Below are 27,681 nucleotides of genomic sequence, written 5' to 3' on the forward strand. Positions count from 1 at the left end.
GGCAGGCTGGGGTCACGCGGGCCCGGGGGCGGGGCCACAACGCGGGCCCGGGGGCGGGACCACAACGCACGCCCGCGAGCAGTCGCCAGACACGTGGTCCGAGGGGGCGTGGCCGTAACACAGCCGGAACAGCAGAGGCCTATGCTCTCGCGGGCCACGCCCCCCGGCCGGCGGCTCGCGCGTGACGAGGGGTGGAGTCTTCCTCGTGACCTTTCACCCCAGCATGGCTGCGCCCGTGGGACCGGTGAAATTCTGGCGACCGGGTAAGGTCCTTGGCGGAACGCTGGGTAGATTCGGCAGCCTGACTTTGGTTTTAGCCCTGCGGCCGGCGCCCGGGGGCCCGCGGCCCTGCTCGCAAGCCTGACCTCGGCGGGCTTGCCGCCATTGCCTTGGTTGGTGCTGGTGGACTGCCGCTCAGGCGCCCACTGTTGTATCGAGGAACTCGGGGTCCGCCTCGAGCCTGGGCAGAAACTCTCTTTGTGACCTTGTTCGATTCTCTCAGCCTCCCGGGGCCTCGTTTTCGTCTCTCCAGATGGCTGTCCTACCAGTCCGGGACATGGGAAATGCTGAAGCGCCCACGCGTGCCCTGTTAGTACCCTGGGGTTACGTTGGGGCTGTTCTCGGTTTAGGAGTTCGAGCTGTGGAATCACTGCCTGAGTTCCAGTTTTGGCTCTGCCATAAGCTAATAGTCATTTAACCTCTCTGAGTCTGAGCCGCCTCACCTGTGATATAGGCAAAATAATGTCTACCCGGTGAGTTTGAATGATGAGCACGCCTTGCTTGACGTAGAGTAAGGGATCATAAATGGGAAGGTGTTTTAATTTCTTTTAGGGTAATTCTTGCTATCCCGAGTGTCTGCCAGAGAGAATCATCCTTCATATTGGCTACTACCCACTTCCCCTCTTACAGACATGGCATCGCAACTCACAAAATGCTTTGCTTGTAATTCCTTTAATTTACTCATCAATCAGGCTTATGTTGAATGTGTACGTGCCAGATCCTGCTAGAGGGGGTAATTCCTTGACTTCCTGCAGTTTCTTGTGAAAAATAAGTGCCTTAATAGTTATCAGCTGTTTTTTCTCCCTACACGTGCACCTCTGCAGGCCTGCATTTGCAAATACATTGCAGCAAAAATGAAATGAGACAGGAAAGGCAATATAAGGAAAGCTTTTAGAGTGGCTCCCTGTACTTCTGACCTTGCAGATCAAGTTTGTAAGAGGTAAACCCAAGCAAGGGATGTGTTCATTCCTTAAAGAAAAAAAAAATCATAATGACAGTTTTATGATTCAGCATTCCAGTCATTAGCCAGTTACCTACCCATCTTGATTTTTATATACAGCCAAAGTTAAGATTCCATTAGGTAATGAGAAACTATTTTATTAAGTTCTTTAATACAGATCAAAGTGCTTTAAATATAATAAAGGGCTGAATGAATTGTTGAACATCAGACCAGGATACCATAGAACATGGGATTACTCTAAGCATTCTAGTCCATTATTAGTTGGTTTATTGAGGGTATACTTACTGAACAGCTAATCCTGCCATCAAGTGGTGCATACAGATGACTGGGACCCGGATCCTGCTCTCAAGATTCAGTGTTTCTTTTCTCTCTCCTCTAGTGTGAGGTTAGATATCTTTTAGGGGAGATTTTAAAATCAGTCAGAAGAGGGTGAGGGTAAGGAAGATGCTTTTTAGCGTCAGACCATGAAGCCCATCCTCACTTCCTTTGACTAACTTTGTGAGTTGGTAGAATCACTTATATGCTCAGAATTTCAGTTATCTGTATATTGAGCATAAAACCTGTCCAAAGGATTTTTTGAGGACTAAATGAAGTACATATAGTACATATGTTCAGCCCTACAAATGACTATAGTTATGTAGAAATATAGAAAAGATTGCATGTGCAAGCCACTTTTATGGCTATCTTTCTTACTAATACAGAGAATCATATTACCCCTGTGATGGAGATATTATTCTCATTTTATCACTGAAGAAAAGTGAAATTAAAGATATAAAGAATGTAGGGAATATATGGTGAAGGTCAGGGAGTTGGTTGAAATTGGATATAAGCCTAGATGCTGGAATCATGAGCATATCCTGTAGGTGGGAAGTTACAAACTCAGGTAGCTAGAGGGTTCTTTCTGACAGTCTGGCTGCTTGGTGGCAGTAATAGGGAGCTATAGGGACTGTGGCAAACTAGAGTGGACATACACTGATAGATATGTGCAATGCAGAGAGACACTGGAGCTAGCATTTGAGATCCCAAAGCAGGAAACTATGTTTGGTTCTATATTCTTGTCCTATGGGCACAGAGTTGCCAACTTTTTTTTTTTTTTTTTAAAGAAACATATCCACATTCGAATGATAAGTTTTTACATGTTACATTATACTACAAAAGCTTTGACTATAGTGTGTTTGGGGATCCTGAGTCACTAGTTTGTGGTTGCTACCGATTTGTAATTTTTGTCCTAAAGAGCCTTGTGTGACCTGCCTGAAAGTTTTGTAGAAAAATTCGAATTAATTTGCTACCACAAGTGGATCAGAAGGGCCTGGCCATTTTCATTCACTCAACAAATATTCAATGATTGTTAACCTTGTGGCTGGTAAATATGTGATCCGGCATGTGCACATACACACACATACACACACCCCTAGAGAAGTTTTATAAGAACAATATTGATTTTCGGTATGCCTCCTGATATTTTCCATTCTGTTTCTAGTTCATTATTAAAGAATGCTGGTCATGTCCCACTCCTGTAATTTCATAACTAATTAGTGGTTCACCATTGGATTTTGAAAAGCTGGTTTAGGGGGAATGCTGGACTGGGGATGTGCAGTTTTATAGATGGAGAAATGAAGGCATTTATGGTTTGCAAGAATTACAAACTTGTTACTCCCTTAAGCATACAGAATGTTCCCAAGGGAAAAACAACCATAGGCAGCGAGAATGGGTCATGGGGATGTAGAGAGGGGGAAGTAGCTTGGCTTGGTTGAATGAAGTCTTTTGTAAGGAGTACACATCTTCTTTATTGACTGATAGCAGCTGTTCTTGTAAAAGATCTCATAACAGAATTTACTTGGGTGGACTTGGCTGTAGGTTAGAGACAAAGAAGGGTGGGGTGATGAAGAAAACACCTGCATGGATTAAAGCCTGGTGGGGGAGGAAGAAGAGACCTTGCAGGAGCAATAAGATAGGCTGGCCACACTGTAGAGGTTTAGACTTTAGACGATGTTTGGAAAAGAAGGACACTGGGGTCAAAAACAGCCATTGAGGATAAGGTAGTCCTTGCAGTAGTTTTGGATAAAGGTACCACAAGTTATTGAGATGCAGCAGTAATGAGGAGAAAAGCGAAGGAAGTCTTCAAGCACAGGCTTTGTTCCAGGTCTTATTCTCTTATCATGTTAAAAGCAAGGTCAACATTTTGGCAAAAACAAAACAAAACAAAACAAAAACGATGCAGTAGTGCCTAACTTACCTGATTTTTGGCAGTCAGGGACCTCTGGAACACAACAGTATTCCTAGAAATAAATGGAAAAGATCAGAGATCTATAGAAGAGATCTGAACTTATCTCCATGGGGCTTATGGGCCTGCAGCATTTTGTGTCGTGATATGTTTTTCAGGACAGGGAGTTCATATCCTTGTTCAGATGATTGAAGGGGTCTGGGTCAAACCCTCTTCCCCCAAATGTAAACATAAGTCACTGGGTGATTCGGATCACAAAATTGCTATACTTTCCTTAGCATCACAGATTCTGTGTCCTGCAGTAACAGAAGGCATTTTTGTTTCAGTTCCCTCCCACTGGGTTTCTTCCTTTTGTTGTTTGATTACAAATGAACAGGGGTGCCAGCATGAACCCGGAACTCTGACATAGTCTTGCGTGGCCAGTGTGCAGCCTACTGTCTTGACACTGCCCTGAACATTTTAGGGAAGATTTTTGTCTTCTGACCAGTACTTTCCTATAAGCCTCCTAAAGCTAAAGTTTAATAGCTCTTAGTAGTTTCAAAGGCACTGCTTTTGTTGTTTATCTTGGTTTTTGAATTTGAACAGTGTTCTTTCAGTGTTCTGAAAAAACATTTCTGCTGCAGGTACAGAGGGACCAGGCGTCAGCATCTCTGAAGAGAGACAGAGTCTAGCTGAAAATTCTGCCACAACCGTCGTGTTTAACCCGTACGCTGCCCTTTCTATAGAGCAACAGAGGCAGAAGCTGCCGGTATTCAGGGTACGTGGGGAAGAGTGCTCGATCTTTTGTCTGATGTGGGGGTCGGCAGTGGGGTATTTGGCACTGAAGGGAGAAGGGTCATCTTAATCTTAGTGATTCTCTCAAGCCCAGGGAGGCTGGGTTCTCTAACCGGAAGGGATTAACTGTCCAAATATGTGTGTTAGTTAACCTTATAAATCTTGAAAGTTCTCAGGATGTTTTTCAGTTAGGTCTTACATATTGAAAACTGGTAGAAAAGGAATGGCATTCTTTTTTTGTTTTGTTTTAAGACTTATTTATTTGTGCATACAAGAACTGGGCTGCAGACCAGACGTGCAGGGGTGAGAAGATTCACCTGACAGAGTGGGGAGCAAAACAGGCAGATTGAGCAGCGGGTGAGATAGGAGAGGTCCACTCTGCCACCGGGGTCAGCTCCCTGGCCGGCTGGGGATCCAGTTCGTGCTGTACAAGAAGCTCGGTAGGCTATGTCTTTGACCCCTGTGCCTCCAGGGAGGCCCAGGAATAACATTCTTTTCCCTCACTTTAATTGTGGGCAATTTCAAATACAAAGAATTGTAAAGAAAGTAGCAGGGTAAACTTTTGTGCATGCAGCTTCAGCAAATTACAAATATATGGTCAGTTTAGCTTTGTTGTTAAGGCATATTTCTGTATGTTTGTAAGGTAGCGCTTAGTAGTTTCAGCCCCAGTGCCTTGCCTTTGTTGTATGACTTTGGTTTTGAATTGTACCTTTTGCATAATTGTATCAGAATATCTGAGAAAACATTTCTGTACAGGTGCAGGATGAACTGGGAGGTTGGTTATTAGACTTGCGATTTAGGACTGGTAATTCCCACTGAGAGGGAAGGGATTTTGGTGTGGTTATCACATACCATGCGTACATCCAGACATTTGATTTATTAGTGTTCATGAAGTGGAGCCTCATGTCACAAGAGACCAGAGCATGAGCGGGGATCCAAAACGGGTTTCTTTACGATGAGCCGTTGTCCCTCAGCACGGAGGGACACAGTCGTGGACACTCCCTGTGTTGGCCAGTCTACACAGGAGGCCAGATGGTAACAGGAAGGTGGGCTCTGAGCCAAAGTCGACATTGATTTACTTGAAAGAGGCTTATTACATACAGCTCCCCATACAAGGTGATGAGCACTGTTTTTACCTCACAGGATGCTGCTGGGGTCACCTCGCTGTCCCCTGCTTCCCTCTCTCTCTTTCCTGGACAGTGCTGAGTAAAAACTGCAAAATTCTTTTACTTAGGGAGCCCCTGAGGCCTTGCTAATAGTTCTTTAATTAATATGTTCTTTTCCAAGTGGATATGAAGCAGCAGCCTTCTTTAGCCAAGTTGCCTTAGTTAGTGACAAAATGACTGAATGACTAAACATTCAGTCACTCATGTGCTGAGAGTCTCTAGATTTCTTCTTCATGCAGTTCACCTTATTGTTGTGTGTGAATGTTAACTAGTTTGACTCTCAGGAGAGAAGATTCTAGGTTCGCTGTTGCTTCCTCACCATTGGGGGGCTAGTGTGAATGGGGATAAAGTGTCTAGACTCTGGAGCTGGACTTGAGAATCTCATCATTTGTGCACTGCACACTTGCTTCACTGTCTGAACTCTTGTTTCCATTTCTGTGACAAGGGACTAGTAGTACCTCTCTCAGAGGATTGTGCTGAGGGCCATCTGAGAGCAGTTAGCAAGATACCTGATCTGCTTTCTCCACTGCTTTTGGCAGTCTACCATAAGCTGAACACTTTGATTCCCTTAAATTAACCCTTTCGAAGTGCCTCTTCACCAGCTTTTCCTAGTTTCTCTGCCTGCACCTGTCAGTCTCACTGTCATTCTCCCAGTGTCCACACAGGAAATCCTGTTATCTCTCTCGAATGTCACATAGTGGATGTTCCTCACAATGCTTTGCACTTAGCACGTGATTCATGTATAATTTGAATTGCTGCCTTCTGTTTCTCCAGGCTCAACCAGTCTTTTTTGCTGTTGCTCAGTTTTCTCAGTACAGCACATTTCCTCCAGCTAAAGCCTAGACCCTTTATGTCTACATTCAAGGCCTTTCACAACAAAGCCATAGCCACACCTCTTGTTACTCATTTCCAGGCAGACCTGGAAGAATGGTTGTGGGCTTTGATAGTACTCACCCAGGAGGATTTATGGTTTGTGATCTTCCATCTTAATTTAGTTTGCTTTTGTTACTTCGCTTTCCTGAAATGCCATCTCTGTCTGCTTGTATTCAAACAATCTTTCAAGGTTTTCCTCATGATCCGTCCATCCTCCCACCTATCCCAGTATGGACCTGCTGTTCACAAAGTAGTGGCACAGAACCCAAACATTTCTCCACCTCTCATCTAAAACTAGAAAGCACAAGGTCAGCAACTGGCAAAAAGCTCCGAGATGACAGTCACTAGAGCACTGCAGCAGAATATCCTTTGGGAGATTTCTATAAGAAAACTATGTCTTGGGCTCTGCCCTGGCCCTACTGAGTCATAAATCCTGAGGATGGACTGAGAGATCTTCATTTCTAACACATATCCTGAGAGATTTCACACAAGATTTGGTAACGAAAAATCTGGATTCCAAATAAAGCCAAACGCCAAATCCCCAAACAGCCAATAGTTTATTTTCCAGTAAGAACTGGCAGCATCTCTCCCGGCTCTTCTGATCTTCACCAAACACTCCTTGTTGTGGAATCAGGTCCTTTGAGTGGTGATCAGAGTGGGGGAGTTTGACAGTGTTTTATTTCATTCCTAACCAGGTGTTGTGGAACATCTTATGACTTTCCAGGTGTGTCTGTAATCAAATATGTACCCTGAAAGACATTGTGAAGCTAAATGTGACTTTTCAGTGGCCAAACCAGTGTTTGGGTCTGCTCACACTGCATGGGTGAAGGACAGCTCAGTTGAAATATAGATAGACCCGAGGGATCTTTATTGCGCCTGTGGACTTAGAGGTAGAGGGACTTTCTTAGAAGTTAATAAATTAAAAAAAAAAAAATTACAAGTACATGATGTCCAATTTCAGTTCTCCACACCACTGCTTCCCACCCACCTCTTCTGCTCCCTGAAGGTGGCACGATTACCAGTTTCTTGGTTTGGTTTTCCCAAAGATAACACACACATATATGAGTGTGAATGCATTTATCCATTCATAGCATCATACATGCTAGTGCGTGGCGCCTGGCTTCTCTTATCTTACAGATCATCCCCTTTCCATACACGTCGACCTTGAATCCATTTTAACAGCTGCACATTATTCTATCATGGAGTGTTTCATAGCAGATTTAACGAACTCCCTGTTGATGAACATTCCGGCTATTTGAATTTTTGGCAATTATAGATAATTCTGCAATGAGTATGTGTGTGTATTCTATATGTCTTTGTTCACATGTATTAGTCAATCTGTAGTGTAACTTCTTGTAAGTACAATTTTTAATTAAAGGGTATATGCATTATATATTTTGCTAAATTACTATACCCAATTGTAACTGTATCAGCTTATTTTAATACCAGTAGTACCTGAAAGTTAAATGTGCATTTCAATAACTACTAAAAAAGTTACTTTTCTTTAGCAAATATGACATTCCTAATATTTAGCTATCTGTTTAGGTATTTTGACTCATGCATGGCTGTTTAAAATTTGTGGTTATGTTTTTCAGCTTAGGAATCATATATTATACTTGATAGAAAACTATCAGACAGTGGTGATTGTTGGAGAAACAGGATGTGGGAAAAGCACACAGATTCCACAAGTGAGTATGTCATTTCAGTGTGTCTTTGCATTTGACTTGATTGGGAGGGTTTTGTAACTTGAGAATTGTCCTGTGTCATTTGCATTTTTAAAATCTCTCAGAGAGGTGATATCAAGCCTACTACATCTTTTTATTAAACTTTTGGTGCTTATATTGTAGTTTCTTTGATTAGTGAAGTAGTGTTTGTTTTTGTTTTATTGTAATTCCAAAGCAGTAATTGAATAATTATGCTCTGACAAGAATAATGGGGACTCATTCAGAGATGTGTAATGCATAGTTTTTTCCTCAAATAATCACCATTGGAGAGGTGTGATAAAATGAATATTACTGCGTTTGTACATAAAAATTTACTATTGCAGAATTATGCAGCACTATTTAAGAAACCGCTCTTACCAGGAAAAATCCTATCTGGCATGGATAGAGTTGGAAAGAGGGATTAGGAAAGTCCTTGAAGAAGCAGTGATGTTTGAAATAGACCCTGAACAATCAGTGGGAGCTGGTTGTGAAGATGTTCTAATCCAGGACTGTTGTGGTTAGAGATATGGGGTCAAGTGCCCAGGGCTGCCAGACATCAAGAGTGGAAAGGAAAGGGTACATTCCAAGTGTGTGATCAGAGCCCTGACTTGGGGGTGAATGGTGATAAAATAGTGGCCAGGAGTGAGTCCTCGGAAGTTTTTCCTTCCATTCTTAATGCAGATTTTTACTGAAGTTAAAATACATATAGGAAAGTATAGTGCACAATTTGGTAATTTTTACAAGTGAACCCACCTGTGTTATTGGCGCTCAGATCAGCATTACCAGAACCCCAGAAAACTTCTCGTATCCCTTCTGGTCTCTAACTTCAGTTCTCTCAGCAAACACACACACGAGGGTGTGTCTTATTCTGGTTTCTAACACCATAGATGAGTTCTGCCTACTTTGGACTTCTATAAAGAAATACTACAGCTCTTTTGCCCAACCTATGTGTGAGTTGAGTATAGCTGTATTTATTCATTCTCATTATTGTAGAGCCGGGGTTGACAAACTGGAATTCTTGTGCTGGTGATGAAAAACTCTTTGCAGTTTTGCACATGTTGATGATGTATTTGACTGCTCGGTGCGGACGTGTGGGCATGCTAACCTCTCTCTATATAGTTGTCAGTATCTTGTCTGCACCCCTGGCCCGACAATGAGTAATGGGTTTAGAATGGGACCCAGACATCAGTGTCTCTTAGATGTTCCCCCGATGATTTCATGTGCAGCTGGGGAAGGGCAGGTAGAGGAGATTGGTGTAGAGAAACTGAAATGTAGGCAGCGGAGAAGATGGAGGAAGTGCAGATGGTCTCAGGAGCCTAGCAAATTACTGCTTCTTACAAAGGGACACATGTTAACTACTGAGAGGTTGTCAGTTCACAGTAATAATTATAATAACAAAAGTTGTAATAAGTAATAATTATAGTAAGTGCTACATAATAGTGCCCATAAAGTGGTCACTTTACACATGCTAATGTTTTTAATCCCCAGTGACCCTGTGAGGTACAGACTATTATTATCCTCATTTTAGAGATGGGGCCCTATAGACAGTAGGGAGGTGGCAGACTATAGAGCAGAGGAAAAAGATAGGCCACTTGAGATGATTTTAGTTTGTTTTGGAATTAGTTATATAGCTACTTGGTCAGTTTAGGATAGACTATGTTAGGATAACAAAGAGCCAGAAAATCTCAGTGGCTTAAATACACAAAAGCTTATTTCTTCCTCATACTCTGTGGTCATCTTGAGTAGATGACCCAAGATGCGGGCTCCTCCACGTCATCTCTGAAACCTAAGCTGATGGTGCAGCCCTTCCTGGGACTTGTGGACCTTGTGGCAGAGATGGCAGGACCCCCAGGTGGCACTGAAAACTTTCCGCTGTAGTGGCACCTCTCATGGGTCCGAGCAAATGACATGGCCAGGCCTGATGGCAGCAGGGCGGTAGTGGGTGTGGACTTCTCCCAGAGGCATAGGCGGCACACAGTGGGTCTACATATGGTACAGCACAGCCATCTGGTCGTTTCCGCCAGTACGGCTCAGCTGTTAGGCCAGAGAGGGCCTGCTTAGGAGCTGAATCCAGGGAGAGAATGGCCCGAAGGAGAAGAGGGTCTGAGAGCCTGGGCAGGGTGGTAGGAAATGAAAGTAGGTGGTTTTTTTTTTCTTCTTTTTTCTTTTAAGACTTATGTAAATTTTTTGATACTGTTTAGTAGAATCCTGTAGTTTAGCATTCAGAAGGCAAGATAGGCATGGCTAACTTCTCCCTCTGCCCTCTCTTCTCATACTCACTTGCTTTAGGCAGATGCCACTGTTGTCAGTTTCTTGGTGGAGATTTTATTATATTTACAGAGAAATGTGTGTGTGTAAGTATATATTCCTCCCACCCCTTTTTAAAAATCTGAGTGGTTGCTAGCTATACATTCATTAACACAGCCTGTCTGTTTTTCATGTGTCTTTTTTACAGTACAGATTTCCCATTTTACCAAGTCCCCATAGATAGACATTAGCTGATTTCCAGGTTTGCATTATTACGGTGATTCAGCGAGTTGTTTGCAGATACATAGCTCTGCCCAGGAACCCCTAAGAGGAATAGTGGCAGTTATGGAGGTGCTGGGTCAAGGGCCATTTGCATTTGAATTTAAGTATTTTCAGGAACTTACTTTTATTATAAACATTGTGTTTTTTAAATAGGGAACACAACTCAGGTGGTGCAGATTTCAAAAAGCACAAAGGAATAAATACTACACAGTGAAACTCCTTAGTGATGCTGGTGAGAACGACTGCATTGTTGACAGAGTATACTGCTGGCCCAGATATCTGCCACTCCTCCTGTGGAAGGGTTATTCCCTTTTTCTTCACCCGTCACTTCCCCTTCTCTGAGATGGTCGCTGCTTCTGACTTCTTGAGTGATGGTTTAGGAAAATTGGAAAGGCGGAGGAACTGAAGGTCATGCTAAAGATACAGAGCAAGTTTTTCTTCTCAAATGGTCTTGCTAGATTTAGATAGTATCTTTCCTTGGAACAAACACAGCATACTGAAGCATCCACCAGCAGTGTTGAAATTCTATGCACTAGAATTTTGTGCCATTTTTTAGCTAGAACTCTGTTGAGACAAAGGACAACACAGACACTCTTCACTACGATTTCGATTTGCACTGTGTGTGGTGGAGTCCTCCTCACCCCACCTGCTAATGAGAAGACCAGGTCTGGTGACCACTACAGAGCGGAGAGAACTGAGATGGAATTCAGCCACCTCCTCCCATGACATCCTACCGCTCTTTGTCAACGTGAGACCTGCTCTTGCAGTATCTAGAAACTTCTGCATGGCAGTCATCAGGAGTGGGGTAGAAACTTGAATCACAGTGTATTGAGGAGACTGGCTTCATGGACAGGCTGTTTTTCTTTTCCTTCATCCTGCTCCAAAGAGATTGACTGAGTGTGCTTCTGGTCATGTGTCAGGGCTTTGGTTTGCGAGCTTTAATCCCAGCTCTAGATTTCTGTCTCTACCCTTGGACAAGTTCTTTGCCCTCTTGATTTCCTCATCTCTAAATTGCTGGTTTTGCGATTACCCTGTGCACAGGATCTGTTGTGAGGCTTAAGCAGGGTGTGTGTGCAAGGAGTCCAGCACAGCTCCTGGCCTCTGGTGATGTCCTTGGTGAATCTGAGCTGTGTGAAGTTGCTCGTTGTGTGTGGACTCGGGTGAATGGTAATGTGTGTGTATGTGTTTACTACAAGTTCACACAAGTTTACTGCAGTTTTTATAGGAAAAACCCAACCTTCTCTGTAACATCTTGTTCCTTACACTCATTTTTTTAAACTATAATCTTCAAATAATTTCAGATTAACACAAGAGTTGCAGAAATAATACAGAACCCGTTTATGCCCCTCCCTTACTACCCCTAGTACAGCAAAGGCAGATGTTAATGCTGCTGTAATACTAGTTGCTAGACTAGAGATTTTACTTAAATCTCATCAGGTTTGGACCTCCCAGGTGTCAGCAGGTTACGCCACAGCACTATGAAGCTGTGTAGCCACTGCTGTGCAAGTTTGATCCCTGGCCAAGGAGGTGACCCACATGGTGCAGAACTCTCATGCCTCCCCGCTGTTCCCCTCAGCAGTATGTTTCTGTAGATCTGCCTGTTCTGCTCCCTATTCTTTCTTTGGGCTTACACGCCAGCTCTTAGATGCATAAATAAATCTTAAAAAAATCTCATCAGTTTCCCCATCAGTGTTCTTTTTTGGTTCTAATACTCAAGGTCCTGTATTCTGTTTATGTTATTTCTCTGCAGCCTCCCCCACACTGAGAATTCCTCAGTCTTACATCATGACTTGATATTTTTGATGTGTACTGGGCATTTATTTTTATAGATGGCCCTTGATTTGCATTTGTGTGATGCTGTCTCATGAACAGGATGAACTGATGCTGTTTGTCAGGATCACACACACATGTCCGTAGGGCACTGAGGGGAGAAGCTGGAGACGCTGGTGTAGGTCAGTCTGTATCACCTGGTGAGAGTGCCAGATCTGACTTACAGAGACCATCTTTCCCGTTGCAGTCAGTAGCCAAGTCCTCACTTACCACTGTAGTAGGTTCTTGGAAACTGCATCTTCAAGCAAAAACTATATAATAAAGAAGGCCAGGTGCTTGAATAACATTTTGTTCATTCTTGGCCAGGATTGTTTGTTGTTTTCTCCTCATAAACTTTACAATGAAATTACAAACAATTGAGGGAAATAACATTGATTGAAAGAAGCTTATTCGAGAACCATCTGTGTCTTGGGGAAGATATTTCCAGCTCGCAAATACTCTGCTTCTTTTCAAGCTTGCCAACTCTTTCAGCCTCCCTTTGTGGATACTGTCTGCAGCAACTACTCAAGTGTTTTGCCTCGTGACGTTTTTCTTTTCCTTTCTCCTTCTGCCTTTATTACGTGGAATCTTCTTATATATCCAGTTCTTTTGCTTATTGGTATGGGTTAATAGATATTTATTTTGTTCTATGGGTCAAAATCCAATACAATCATGTATTTTGTTGCTCAGCATGGTCCGGTTTTCAGCTGTGTTCTTTCTAAAAGCTTTCATCCTTTCCTTGAATGTTTCCTTCCTTGCTAGTACCACAGACATTTCAGCTTTTCTTTTACCGTCCTGCACTACCCTGGGCCACCTGCATCTCCAAGGAACCCTAGGTCCTTCTATTGGAAAATGGTGTTTGAAATTGAAATTGGGGTATGCTAGGGTGCTCATCGCTAATGAGTTGTCATTTCCATTAAGTCTCAGTGGCAGACTTAGGAACTATATTTGTTATGTTAACCCTCACATTAAAAATATATATCTGTATATTAAAAAGCGCCCATTTATGCTGACACTTCTGATTCTAGTCCAACACCATAGGGCTTATTTTAGCCCTTCATTACTAGTAATTTCTCGCCAGCTGTGAGAAACTCAGTCCTCATCATCTACAATTTGTACTTATTTGTTAAATTCTAGTATGTTCATAAAATAGTTTCAGAATTGCTAACCAATGCCCCCGTTAGGCTATTTATTAGCTGGATTACAGCATTTAAGTATAATTATTTTTGTTATTAACTTTATAGCATCTAGTTAAGTTCCTGTTTCCCAGCCGCTTAGGTGGTTCCTGTCTTTCCCCTCAGTGTGGTTTATTCGTAACACTAAAGGCTGTTTTGTTAGTGTTTGCATTTCCTTTTGGTTTCCCTCTACACCCTGTTTATTTTGGAGTGTTTAAAGGTTATGTGGCACTTGACTGTAGTTCAGCGAGGGGCGCCACATGAAGTCATGTACTCAGTTGTCGCTCCCTCATCCCCTTGCCCTTCTCCCTTCCTCATAGACACCATTCTCTTTAATTTCTGACTTATCTTTCCTGTTTCTTTGAATAAATAAGCAGATAGATGTAATAGCATTTTAAAGCCTTTCCCCCCCACTTAAGAAGTAATATATATTCTTTGTAAAATGACATTACAAGAACATGTCACTGTGGTAGCCACTGTCAGCCATTTTGGTTTTCAAAATGCAAATAATCAACTCAACATATAACAAAGAAATACAAGTATGTCAGATAAACCAGTCAGATAAATATGTATAAACAAGTCTTATGTATACTAACAGATCTAATGGAATGTAGTATGTGTGCAATATCTAATTATTTTTACTTGAAATAAAATATCTTGTATGATTGGTATTTATATATCTTATGTGGTTGGGACATGTGTTACTGGTACACATTCTCTCTGTGTATCTTAAAATTCTTTGTTCTGCAGATTTAGCACTCTTTGGAGAGATCCATGGGTAGTTTTTATTATCAAGATACTTGTAGTTCATGGCTGTTTTGTAGGACTGGGGAGTCAGAATGTTGAATGTGTGCCTTGGTTCTTCTGTTTATCAGCTCTGATGTGAATTTAAGCAAAATACCTCACAGTTGCAAGCCTCAGATCTGTCATCTGCAAAAACAATTTCCAGAACGTCTGCTAGTACAAGAACCATCTGCTATTTACTTTCTCAATGGTTTGAACACAGTGCAGGGCTTTTTTGGGGGGATTGTTCTCAAGAAGTGGTATCAGATGTATACTAAGATGTCATTGTATTTGTAGTATCTTGCAGAAGCTGGCTGGACGGCAGAAGGAAGAGTTATAGGAGTGACCCAGCCTCGGAGAGTGGCTGCTGTTACAGTGAGTTACTTGTTTGCTATTGCAAAGACTCTCTGTTCTTCTGTTTCAATGCCTAATTTTTCTTTATTTCCTAAGGACTGCAAAGGAGTATGATGTTGCTCCTTATGAAATTAGTTTTTCAAGTTATTTAAAAATTAACTGTGCTCTTATTCCTTTTGCAAAATTGATACAGTACATTAAATTTTTAAATGTTAATAAAGTTAAATAAAACAGCAATAGCAAAAAAGATCTTACTGCCCAGGAAAAACATTGTGAACATTTGTGGCATCATTCTAAAAAAAAAAAAAGGGCTTCTCTTTAAATTCTCTTTTATTTTTACATAAAGAGGAATGTTTGGCTGGATAGATAGAAATTATTTTATAAAAAAGGGATTGCAGCTTTTGTTGTAGTTAGTAAAAGAGGCAACAAGTAAAATAAATGTAGTTACTGAACTTTGGATAGATATTTGTTCACCATAGAGTTTTGACTAGAGTTTGAAAACTAAGAAAAAAGATTACAAAAAACTTGAGGATGTTACTTATTTTTGAAAGTATGCTGTATTTCCAGTTAAGAAAGAGAGTAGTTGAGTACATTTATTTCATCTGCCTTTGCTTACAGTTTGTTGTAGAGCCAGCACTCTATTGTTTAAGATTTATGACTTAAGCTCTTTTAACTTAAACTCCCAAGAGATTTAGCTCTAATTCTATATTATATAGATCTAATGTTCATCACTAATTGTTTTCTGTGGTTTTGCTGATCCTGACTTACTTATTTCCCTTTATTTCTTGATTGCTTGCATTTTATATCCCTGAGATTGTTTGGTTGTGGTATTTGTTGATAGAAGATTCTTGATTCTCTTTCCCTAGGAACTATGCAGACCTTGCTCCATTGCCTTTTAACATGGAGGATCACTGTACAGAAATCTAGTGTTTCTTCCCCCCTGTTTTCTGGCTTGCTTTTTCTCCTTGAATGCTTGTGAAATTGTTTTTGTGTCAGGATATTTGTCTTGGTGTCTTGTTCTCCATTTTCCTAGATGTGGGAGAACTTTAAATATTTGGGGTTAAGTCTCTTTATATCAGGGAAGTTTTATTTTATCTCAGCATGCTTTTCTGTTGCATTTATTTTAGCATCAATTAATTGTATATTAGCTTTTCCTTGTCTATTATTAGTATATATATCACATCACTGGAGTCATCTATTCTTTCGCAGTTTGTTGTGTGGGGTTTCTTCAGGCCTGTCCACAATGTTCATGATTATTTTTAGTCACATTTATTCTATTTTGGTTCCTTTATATCTCTAACTGGGTATCATTTACATCTTTGAGTGCTTTTTCTTTTCTTTACTAGGTAGAGAAGTGTATGTGTAGAATGCGAGATGACATTATTATACATTATAAATTTTAAAGGCTGATAATATCACAAATATTTTTTAAAAATGAAGTCAGTGTTTTTATTAACTTTATAACACATTTCTATAAATATATTTTTTTCCTGTATTTTTGGTTGTATTCCAGTTAATCATCTCTTCACAGGACAGTGATTTTCTATTATTTTCCTACAGAGAGGATGGAGTGATATTTTATTATTTCTCTAGCATGATTTGTTCAGATTTGCTTTTTATTATTGGCACTGTAGAAAAGTTCCTTTAGCTTTGTGACTGGCTGTTTGTAACATCGTTCTCAAATTGGGAAGAGCCTCTCTAGCTCTTTTGTGTCCAAGGTGTGGGATTTGGAGGATTCTGCAGCCTGACTTCTGACTTGTACATTTGAGACGTCATTTGTCCTCAACATTCCTTTGACGTTGTGTCTCTAACTTCTTTTCAGTTTAGCTTGTAATTAGCCTGAATGAAATTATATGTCTTTGGCGGAATTCTACTGTTTCGGGGTAACACTTTTATAGTTTCATTTTAAACAACTTTTTCACTTATATTCCTTCCTTTTTTCCCCTTCTATCAGCTTTAATGTTGACTTAACCTTTTATGGTAATTACTCACCTTTGAGTGGGACCTCTGATTGCTGCAGAATTGTGAGGTTATATGGTCTGGATAATGTGTGGCCTGTCTCCATCTTAACTCCTTGCTGGGAATCGGGCGTGGAGGGGTGAGGTGGGGAGTGGGCTTCTGCAGTGTGTGCTTCAGCTCTTTGAGAGGTCTGGCTCCTAGTAAAATTCTGTGGTCTCTCTGATTTGGGATCTGATACTTTTGCCTTCCTGCCTGCTTTCTCCTCAATTTCTAGATTCTTTGTTGTCAGGATGACTTTTCACTTGAGGTGTTTTCTGTTTTCTGGCTGGAACACACTGCCCACCGAAATTACTGATGAAGACTTCATTCCAAATCTTTTTTTTAATGTGTAGGTAAAAAATGGAGCTAACCTTTTATGCCACTGAGTGATGACTCAGTTACTTAACAATTAGAACAATTTTTCCCATTTGGGGTTCGGAATCCCAGTTCTACTTCAGCTTGCATTTTAGCTCCAAATTTGTACCCATGGATGATTTCCATGAAACCACATGCGTTCTCTTGAAAGAACAAAGAGTTTATAAATAAAGTGTAGTATTAATAGAGCTGTCAAGTTTAAAATGCTACATCTCAAAAAGTACTTTGTGTACAGACCAAAATCTGAAAACAATGTCAGAAACTAAGAACAGATTACATAAGCTGTTGCTTGAGCTCTGAGAGGCAGTTACTAGCTCCTGTGGTCTGAGTTTGGTTAGGCCCGGTGACTCAGGATACGCTCTCATGCCAGCCACATTTCAGTTTCTTTGTTAAAAGGAGGCTCTTTTGTCCACCTCAGGACCTGTGCATTTGTTAATTAGATTCACTAATGGAGACTAGAGCACTGCTCTTGCCACTTAGGAGGGTTCAGAGATTGGCTTTTCTTGCCTTTTTAATTTATTTGCTTCTGCCAAAAAGACCATATTTGTCCAGTCTAGTTGTTGATGTTCTTGGATCTAGAACTTAAATTAATAGTGGTGAAGATCGATTAAATACTCAGTAGAATATGACCTCTAATGTCAAGTGGGTACGATCATGAATGATAATATTAAAGAGTTTGAAGACAATACATATTTTCTGTGTAAATGTGTACTAGTGAAATAGTAAGAATAAACCTGTTGGTTTCTTACTTTTTTTTTTGAAGATTTACTTAATGCACAGAACTAGGGTACAGGCCTGAGGTGTGGGGGTGGGTGAGAGGATTCACCAGAGACAGAGTGGGGAGCAGAGCAGGCAGATGTACTGAAACACACTGCTGAGGGGAGCAGTAGGCGGGGCTGGAGAGGTCTTCCACACCATGGGGGTCATCCCTCTGGCTGGGGATCGAACTTGCACTGCAGTGGCTGTGATAGCTTCATAGTGCTGTGCTTTAACCGTTTGTGCCACCAGAGAGGGCCCTGATTTCTTACTCTTTAGACCCTTAAAATGATTATCTTTGTCACGGAGAGGGCTGGTTCACTTGTGCTTTCAAGGCCTGTTTTCCCAGTAGTGCCACTCTAGGCACATGTCCTCTGCTGTTTTCCAGGATTTATAGTATAAGGATCTGTAGGGTTGAATTTGAAACAATAACAGACTGTCCTGGTGAAATACTGGTTATTGGGAATATAATAACCTCCAGAGTAGAGCAGTGTGCGATGAATTTCTGCTTTCATAAGATGTTTTGAAAGACTGTGTGGTATAGACCAGCTGCTCGGTGATTGATTCTGTTTCGGCCCTCGAAGTCTCTACCATCAAGTCGAGAGACAGAGTCACTTCTGATGCTCATCGCTTTTCAGTTTCCTAAACACTTTCGGCCAGCTTACTCTGTTGTGCTCGACGCAGAGCCCAGTGCAGGGCGCGTGGGCTCCTGAGCTTGGGGGTGCTGTGACAGCGCAGCCTCGGACGCCTCCGGTGCCGGCCCGTGTTCCAGACTTGGCCTGGGCTGACGAGGGGAGGAGGCCTCACCTGTGAACCAGGGAGAACGGCCTGTTTCACAAGGGGTGGGTGTGTCCGCCCCAGAAAACCTCGAATACTGCTTCCCTTTGGTTTTTGCCAGCTTAGACAGGTTGCATAATCAAAGTTAACCTTTTCTTTTAAATTTAAATTTTCAGCATTATTGCTGTTCTCCTTTAATATTTTTTTATTTCAAATATTTTCTATTGGTAAGGTATAACCTTTGACTAGTTGCTGGGGCAGTAGAGGATGTTGCATTGGGCTCCTCTTTTCTGTGCTCCCCTTTTGTAATTTGGTGGGTTTGTGGTCTTTGTACTATGGGTTTAAAAATTTTTTTTTAAATTTTTTATTATATTAGTTTATTTTTACATATTTTTGTGCATTTTTCCATCTCAGTTGCAGGCCCGTTGGGTTTCCCATCACTAAATCACCCATGTGTTTCCATGTGTTTTTTTTTTAAAGATTTATTTATTTGTTCATACAGAACTGGGGTACAGGCCAGAGGCTCAGGGGTGAGAGGATTCACCAGAGACAGAGTGGGGAGCAGAAAAGGCAGATTGATAGTACACTGCTGAGGGGAGCAGCGGGCGGGTCAGGAGAGGTCTGCCTCGCCATGTGGCCACTTCTGGGGCAGGCGGGAATCGCACTCATGTGGAAGTGGCACTAGCTTCTCAGTGTTGTGCTTTAACCCGCTGCACCACCAGGGAGGGCTGTGTTTTTTTTATTTATTTTTATTTTTTTTTTAACTGTACTATGTAACTTGGATCCTAGTGAATGTTCTTATCTGCTCATCACCTTATTTATTTTTTGTTAAATCAGCATTCTTGTTTTCATTTCCCCTTCACTGGTTTGGTAACTGGAACTGAAAGGTTATCTGACCTTTGAAAAATTGTACCTTTTTGTCTCCAAAGAGAAAATTCACTTGGCTCAGTTTTGAATTTATTCAATCCTGTTTTCCTGTCTTCATGGTCCAGTGGAAGGTGCTTTCTTTCAAGGCATGGAGAAATGCAAGCATGGCTCCAGTTGGTGTGCTGCTTTAGGAACAGGACGAATCTTACAATATTTTCTGCTTTAGCCACCAGGAATTTAGAGCTAAATTTGTGACCCAATTTAAATAACTTTGGCTGATCTTTGTTTTTGAATTTCTCTCATTGGCTTTGATCATTTGGATTTTATCTGTAATTTCTTGGATCATGATCTTTAGCATTTTTACTTGATTCCATTTATATTTCATGTGTTCTTATAAGTGGTCTTAGGTCACTTATAGAATGTGGTCAGATATATAAAGTTAATAAACTGCAAATGTTATCACACTTGTTTTCTAATAACCTGCCCCTTTTCTTCTCATTTCCCACTGTGTTCGTATACTATTTACTGACAAGTGACCTTTAGATTTTCCATAGAATGTGCTCTGTGCAGTAATTTCTACGTCTCGGTTTTCAGCATGCTCTTTCTTCCCAAAGGTTGCAGGGAGAGTAGCTGAGGAGCGGGGTGCGGTCTTGGGCCATGAGGTGGGCTACTGCATCCGCTTTGACGACTGCACTGACCCGCTGGCTACACGCATAAAGGTGAGGTGCTGGGCTGCTTTCCCTGATGCAAATAAGGAGATTATTTAGGGGCAGTTAAAACACACAACAGCTGCTTGGTGGGCACTGTGGCAGGAAGTGTATAGAATCACCCTGTCCCTTGGGGAGGTCGGTCTGCTTGGAGGTCCAGAGCTCTTTCAAAGAGTCCTTGGATATTATGTTAGCCTAGAACGGATCTTGGAATAAGGTTAGATGCTTGCTTCTACAGATAAAGGCTGTGAGGACTAGGGGTGCTGAATGGATTCCCATTTGTGCCTGCTGGTGATAGAACCCAGACTCAAAGCTGTTCTTTTTCATGGATGTTTAATTTTTTCCCACTATCTGTATGCTTAAGTCTAAATATAGAAACTCCCTGTAAAAGTCTTAAAAACGGGGACTGTGTGGATTGATATAGAATTCACAAATGTCATTTTTACTCACTAGATTTTTTCCGAGATAATGGATTTTCTGCATATGTTCTTTGATCTAGTTGCCAGTATTCAAATAGTGTAGACAGTAATCAGGGTACCATCAACAGTGTGTGTGATGTACTGCTCTGCTGAAATCAGTAGAACCAGAGTGGTCTGTAAGTGCATGAAAATGTTCTGGTGAAATGAAAATTGGTTATTGGATCTTACCTACCAATTTGCAAAAGAGGAACTTTTGAAAACAATCAGATGAGCTAAATGACACATTTGTAAAAAGATGGACCTCATTTTCCAAATTTCTCTATTTTTATTACCTTTGACATTGGTATTATAGGATAAAGGAAATATAGCTAAACTAGCTACTTTTAGTTAAATTTCAGTGGGTTACGTAACTGGATGATTCTGTTTGAGTTGTACATGACAAGCTTTTGTGTTCCATTTGGGCATAATGTTCATCACGAGTACCATGGTGCCGACCCAGAGGAAATGGGCCAGAGCTAATGTTTACAGAGTAAATCAGGTGGAGTTTTGCTAAAAGATCTGCCCAGCCGTGCTGAGGCTCCCCTCTTTGGATTCTTGCTTGTCAGTAACTCCATTGCTCAATAACTAAAATGCTGGGGCATTTCCTCCCAGTCCTTTGTAGGAATTGTCTTGTATACCTACCAGGACAGAGGCTCTGTGGGCTTGGTTGCACTTAAAGGCTTAAAACAAACAAATATTAATCTACAGTGTACTTAAGTTATTTCTAAATCTTTGTGCTTTTGTTTTATAGTTTCTGACTGATGGAATGCTGGTCAGGGAAATGATGGTTGATCCATTGTTAACAAAGTACAGGTAACGTGTTTTCCTGTGGGTACTTTCCTAATGTTTCCTAGGGTACAAGTAGCTTGAGGAGCAGGAAGGTTAGTAGCTGGGGTCTGTCCCTGTGCTTAGCCGCTGCCCCAAGCCTTTTCTCCTTACTTTGTCTATTCCAACTAGTGATTTTTTTCCTCAATATTTACAAAGTCAAAAAACAGGCTCAGAAGATCCTGTTACTATTTGAGACATGGTGGCCTGTCATTTTTATCTTTTCCCCCTGTAGCTCAGGCTTGATGGTGACTGCAGACACACAGCGCAGACCTGGCCAGCATTTTGTTGAGTGTTAATGTGTAGGATTCAAGTCGTTATGTACACTTTCTCCTTGCTTGTCTTGGTCCCATCACTTAGACATTAGCATTGCCTTACCCAGTCTCTGTAGTATTCTGAGAAAGGATGTCACATTTAACTGGCTGTACACACGGGACACAGCTGTGATCACGTGCTTCTTTGTGTTGTTTTCGGCAGCTCAGCAATCCTTTGGGAGGCTGGGCCTTGTTCCTAGTTGGATGTACTCTGTATGGCATTATGTTCCATTATAATTTAAGCCAGGTATTAGATCCCTTGGGGAACCAGAGCGGGTGCTAAGACTCTTCAAAGGTAGCAATTAAAAACACTATTTTCTTTAAGATATGTTGAAAACACCAAGATATGTTGATGGCACCATTCTTACTAGCTGAGGAGTTATATCCTTGTCAGAGAAGAGTTAAAGCTTTATGTGTGGTATAAGATGATTGATTGCATGGGGGCTAACTACCTAGCAGTTCCTTCGAAGATGGATGGGATGATCTGGACGGTTTGTTTAATGTTTACTGAGCTCTTTACTTTGATTCTTAGTGTTATTATGCTGGATGAAGCTCATGAGCGGACTTTGTACACTGATATTGCTATTGGCTTACTGAAAAAGGTATGACTTTGCTGCCAGACATTTTTGTTTTCTTGTCTGATTAGGAATATAATTTTAGCAATTTGGAAAGTCCAATAAAATAGGAAAGATAAAAATTAAAATCATACTTCTACCCTCTCAGAGAAATTCACTGGTTTTCCATGAATGTTGGTATGTTGGGCCTCCCTGGTGGCTCAGGTGTTAAAGTCTCAGTGCTATCAAGTTATCGCCAGCCACTACAGCATAGGTTCAATGCCTAGCCAGGGAGCTGACCTACATGGCGCAGTAGAACTCTCCTGTCTTGCCTGTTGCTCCCCCTCAGCAGTTTTACTTCAGTTGATCTGCCTGTTCTGCTTCCCACTCTGTCTCTGGTGAACCCTCTAATTCCCCCTACCCCCCCTAACCTCTGGCCTATGCCCCAGTTCTTGTGTGTATAAATAAATCTTTTAAAAAATAAGAATGTTGGTATGTTTTCTTCATTTTTTTGTGTTGTATGTATACCATTTTTTTTTTGAGGACATTGTTATTTTTTACTTTTTAAAAAGTTCTTTTTGTTTCTACTAGAAAATGTTTTTTTAAAAGATTTATTTACTTATGTATCCAAAACTGGGTTACAGGCCAGAGGTGCAGAGGCAATGAGAGGATTCACCAGAGTCAGAGTGGGGAACTGAACAACTAGATTTTTGAAGTACACTGCTGAGGGGAGTAGCAGGCGGGTCAGGAGAGGTCTGCCATGCCATCTGGGTCACCTCCGTGGCCGGGGATCAAACTCGCACTGAAGCGGCTGCAGCTAGCTTGCAGTGCTGCACTCTAAACTGTTGCACCATCAGGGAGGGCCTGGGGACGTCATTTTTTAACATGTTTACCAGAAAGTATTTGACTCTCCCTCTGTTATTGGGCATTTTATGGCTTCTTGATTGGAAGGATTTTAACTCATGTTGCAGTGAGCACCTTTAGTATTAAATCTATTGCATGTCTGTTTCTTCCTTTCTTATTTTATTTAAGCTTTTATTATGGAAGATGTCAAGCATACCCAGAGTAGAACAAAAAGTTTAAGGACCCTTCTCCCCCCAACTCTCTGCCGCCCCACCCCCATCATTTGACTTCAGCAGTTAAAACTTATGGCCAATCTTGTTTTGACTTTACCTCCATCCTCTCCTCTCTTGATGTATTTTCTGATTTTTTTCAACAAACTCCCAATCACAAGCAGTAAAAAACAGTAGCAGAGCAGGGTGGTTAGAAGTGTAGACTAGGTTGTACTCCCTGGGTTAAAATTCTGACTTTACTGTGTTCACAACTCTGCAGTGGGATAATGCACCCCTTTACATATGTACTGGCACACGTCCTATTTGGTAGCCACTAGACACCTGACATTTAAATTAGTTAAAAATAGAATAAAGTAGAATGTTGAGGAGATTCAGTTCTGCAGTCCCACTATGGACAGCACTGCTCTATCATCCTCTGTTGTGAGGCTTAAAAATAAATAAATCAGATCTAGAAGGTACATCCTCTCACAGGCTGTAGAAATCTGTTGTTGTAGGTCTGACCATGGTAAAATTTTCAGATGGCACCTGGCACAAGGTCACAAATAGACCAGATGAGAAAGAGATGCCATCCTGGGAGGAAGTTCACGGCCAGGTGAGGACAGGGCAGATAGGTATGAGATACCTCTCGCCCACTCTCATGTGCCTTTGAGCAATGTGTATCTGATGTACCTGGACCCAAGAACCCCCTGACAACACATAACTATGTGTATGTTAGCTGTTGGTTACTACTGTTATTTTCATTATTTTGTTTGTTGGCCAAAGATTAAGACTTTTTGATATTGGTGAGGGTAATCCCACCAGCTTACAACTTTCTCAGAACAGTATAAGAAGAGGACTTTACTGAATCTTTGACAACACTGAGTATTAGCCTTAAAAAACATAGATATTTGGGGTCCTCCCTCGTGGCGCAGCCGGCTAAAGCACTGCACTAAGAAGCTCAAGCCACTTCCGCATGAGTTCGATCCCCGCCTGCCCCGGAGGAGATCCACATGGCGTGGCAGACCTCTCCTGACCCACCCACTGCTCCCCTCGGTGGTGTACTTTGTCGATCTGCCTGTTCTGCTCACACTCTGTCTCTGGTGAATCCTCTCACCCTCTGCATCTCTGGCCTGTACCCCAGTTCTTTACGAATAAATAAATAAATCTTTAAAAAAAAATAGATATTTGCCAGTGTGATAGATAAAAAAAAATCTCATTGTTGCTGTATGTATAGTTTTTTTTTTTTTTTTTAAAGATTTATTTATTTACTCATACAGAACTGGGGTACAGGCCAGAGATGTGGTGGGTGAGAGGATTCACCAGAGACAGAGCGGGGAGCAGAACAGGCAGATCAACGAAGTACACTGCGAGGGGAGCAGCGGGCGGGTCAGGAGAGGTCTGCCTGCCATGTGGATCTCCTCCGGGGCAGGTGGGGATTGAACTCATGGGGAAGTGGTTTAAGCTTCTTAGTGCAGTGCTTTAACCCACTGCGCCCCCAGGGAGGGCCTGTATGTATAGTTTTTAAGATTTATTTTTATTTATGCATATAAGAACTGGGGTGCAGGCCAGAGATACAGGGAATGAGAGGATTCCCCAGCACAGAGTGGGAGCAGAATAGGCAGACCTACTGAAATACACTGCAGAGGGGAGCAGCGGGAGAGACAGGAGAGGTCTGCTGCGCCTTGTGGGTCAGCTCCCTGGCCGGGGATCAAACCTGTGCTGCAGTGGCTGGGAGAGCTTCAGATGCTGAGACTTGACATCTTGTGCCATCAATGAGGCCCCTGTTACTGTTTATTTTGCTGTACTTTATTTGATCATTTTTCTTATTTCTTTGTTTTCTTTGTTTTGTTTCTTTTGTCTGTATTTGTTTTGATTTTATTATTTTTGCTTCTAATGTACTTTACCTATTCAATATTTCTTTTTTGTCCATATTTCGGTTTTGATTTCATAATTTATTCTTTTGTTTCTGATGTACTTTTTCATACTTGTGACTATATACATTGATTCTGGTGATACAGAGACTGAAGAGTCAAGAAAAAATTGCTTTTATTCAGGGTAAATTCAAAGCCAGGTTTTAAAATTTCCTTTATACTTTAAAAAAAAATTGTTTTAGCTTTTTATTTTGGAAACTTTAATTAGAAAGGCCAGCACAATCAGTCTTATTTTATCTATAAGTTACTCCCCCACACACCCAAAATACATACACTGAACCGTTGTGAAGTACATTTCTGATACCAAGTGATTTCATCTGTGAATTTCACTATTCACATGGTTTGCTGATGCCTTCTCTTTTAGATTCAGAAAAAGCGGGGGGACCTTCGGCTGATTGTAGCTTCGGCCACTCTGGATGCAGAGGTATGAGCATTTTCTGCCCTCCCCTCCCGGCCCCCTTTAAGTCCTGGAATTGCTGGACATGCCCTTGGGAAGTTTCCTCTGGCAGAGCTTTCTGGCAGAATGGCCTCCCTCCCCTGTGGGGCCATCTGATGTCCTAGATTCTGTGGGATCAGAGGACTCATCTCCAGCCTGTGGGTGGGAATTAGCCTGTAATTAATTGAGTTCGTAATTACCTACTTGTCTTGTTTCTCCACATACATGTTTCTCCTTGCACAGGCAGTAGCTTTTTTTTTTCTTTAACTTTGTTTTGGTTGACTCTATACTGCTTGAATTTATGACTACAGCATTTATATTTAGACTATTTTGGTGTATACATCATTTCTATTTTTTTAAGGTTAAACTTCCATTTTTCTCTCTTAATGACTATATTTTATTCATTCTGTTCAACTCAGCCTGTAATTGAGCTCAACAAATAAGTTTGGCCATTTGCGCGCACACACACGTATGTGTATAGATACACACACACACACATGCATACACACACATAGTCTATATATACAGATGTATATTTATTAATCACGACGCTGACTATAGGGCATTCATACATTCTCTGACTTTCTGGGGAAGCAGACTTGCTCATATTTGGGTTCTAGAACGATTGTTCTGGCTTCTGTGTAGAAGACGCAAGAGTAGAGGTGGAGATGCCAGTCAGGAGGCCAGAGCTGTCATCCAGCTGAGGTGTGAACAGGGCCAGCTTTCCATCTCCCTGTGGATTCAGGGATGCCGGACAGCCCCGAGAGAGGAAAAGCTCAGCTGGCCAAGAGAGGTCTGCATGTGTCGCCAGGCTCGTTTCTTTAGCTCTGTCACAGCTATAGAAGTCTGTTGACTTAAGTCTGCTTGTACAAGTCTTGGATCAAGGCTTCTCTGTTCTTGAATTTTTACCCCCTCTGCCCATGATGCCTGCTGGAATGCTGTTTTGAGGACCCCCTCCTATTGTCATGTCTCCTCTCCTGGCTGGCTAAGTTGCGCTGAACTTAGTCCTCTGCTTACTTGTTAACTTTGCCACCCTCTTCTCCCTCAAAGTTTTTTTCCAGTAGTTTTTTTTTTTTTTAAAGATTTATTTATTCATGCATACAGAACTGGGGTACAGGCCAGAGATGTAGGGGTGTGAGGGGATTCACCAGTGACAGTGGGGAGCAGAACAGGCAGATTGATGAAATACATCGCTGAGTGGAACAGTGGGTGAGACAGGAGAGGTCTGCTGTGCCACGTGGGTCACCTCCCTGGCTGGGGATCGAACTCATGCTAAATCGGCTCAGACTAGCTTTGCAGTGCTGTGCTTTAAGTTGTTGCGCCACCAGGGAGGTTCCCTCCCAGTAGTTTTTATTTTTATTTAAAACTATAATGTCTTTTCTTAGAATTATTGTTAATATTTATTGCTTATAATTGCCTCTCATTATCTCTTGGTGTGGCACAGAGATTAAATCTTTCAGTTCTTCATTCAGGAGGAAACTTGCACTCCCATGCCTATTGCAGTGCTATTTGCTATAGTTAAATTATGGCAGCAAGCTAAGTGCCCCAGAACAGATGAGTAGATCGAGAAGATGTGGCATATATCCATAGTGGGGTACCACTTAGCAAACCAAAAAGATAAACTCTTGCCACATACATCAACATGGATGGGGCTTGAAGGATGCTAAGTGAAGTAAGTCAGAGGTCTGTGGTGGTGGCCTTTGGGTGCGCTGCTGGCAGGTGAAAAAATCCCTCATGGGGTATTTCAGTATTACCTCAATTAAAAATAAATTAAAAAATATTTTAAAAATGCCCCAGAGATTTAACTCTCTGTGCCACACCAAGAATTAATGAGAGGCAATTATAGGCAATAAATGTTAACAATAATTCTAAGAAAAGACTTGGACATTATCATTTTCAAACACAATAAAATTACTAGGGAAAAAACTTTAAAGGGGAAGAGGGTGACAAAGATAAGGAAAAAAAATCTTGCAGTTCCGATAGTCACTGATGTGGATGAGC

The 27,681-nt window shown here is 41.5% G+C and overlaps 1 protein-coding gene across 3 annotated transcripts in view; it reads left to right on the forward strand.

Moving 5' to 3' along the window:
* The first annotated feature begins 207 nt into the window (after nucleotides 1–207).
* Nucleotides 208–27,681, forward strand: part of DHX35 (DEAH (Asp-Glu-Ala-His) box polypeptide 35) — a 56,149-nt gene continuing 28,675 nt past the window's right edge. The window contains exons 1-8 of one of the 3 annotated variants that reach the window (XM_004687381.2): nucleotides 208–263; nucleotides 4,088–4,221; nucleotides 7,873–7,965; nucleotides 14,574–14,651; nucleotides 20,018–20,122; nucleotides 21,320–21,381; nucleotides 22,240–22,309; nucleotides 25,609–25,668. In XM_004687381.2, the coding sequence (XP_004687438.1) occupies nucleotides 224–263; nucleotides 4,088–4,221; nucleotides 7,873–7,965; nucleotides 14,574–14,651; nucleotides 20,018–20,122; nucleotides 21,320–21,381; nucleotides 22,240–22,309; nucleotides 25,609–25,668 (642 nt within the window). In that variant the 5' untranslated portion in view covers nucleotides 208–223. Of the gene's footprint in view, nucleotides 264–4,087; nucleotides 4,222–7,872; nucleotides 7,966–14,423; nucleotides 14,488–14,573; nucleotides 14,652–20,017; nucleotides 20,123–21,319; nucleotides 21,382–22,239; nucleotides 22,310–25,608; nucleotides 25,669–27,681 lie in introns of those variants that run through there. The other 2 variants (XM_004687382.2, XM_012728362.1) reach the window with 2 other exon arrangements.

Source organism: Condylura cristata, unplaced genomic scaffold (assembly GCF_000260355.1).
Source record: "Condylura cristata isolate star-nosed mole 26May11 unplaced genomic scaffold, ConCri1.0 scaffold00022, whole genome shotgun sequence".
In the NCBI taxonomy this organism is placed as follows: Eukaryota; Metazoa; Chordata; class Mammalia; order Eulipotyphla; family Talpidae; genus Condylura; species Condylura cristata.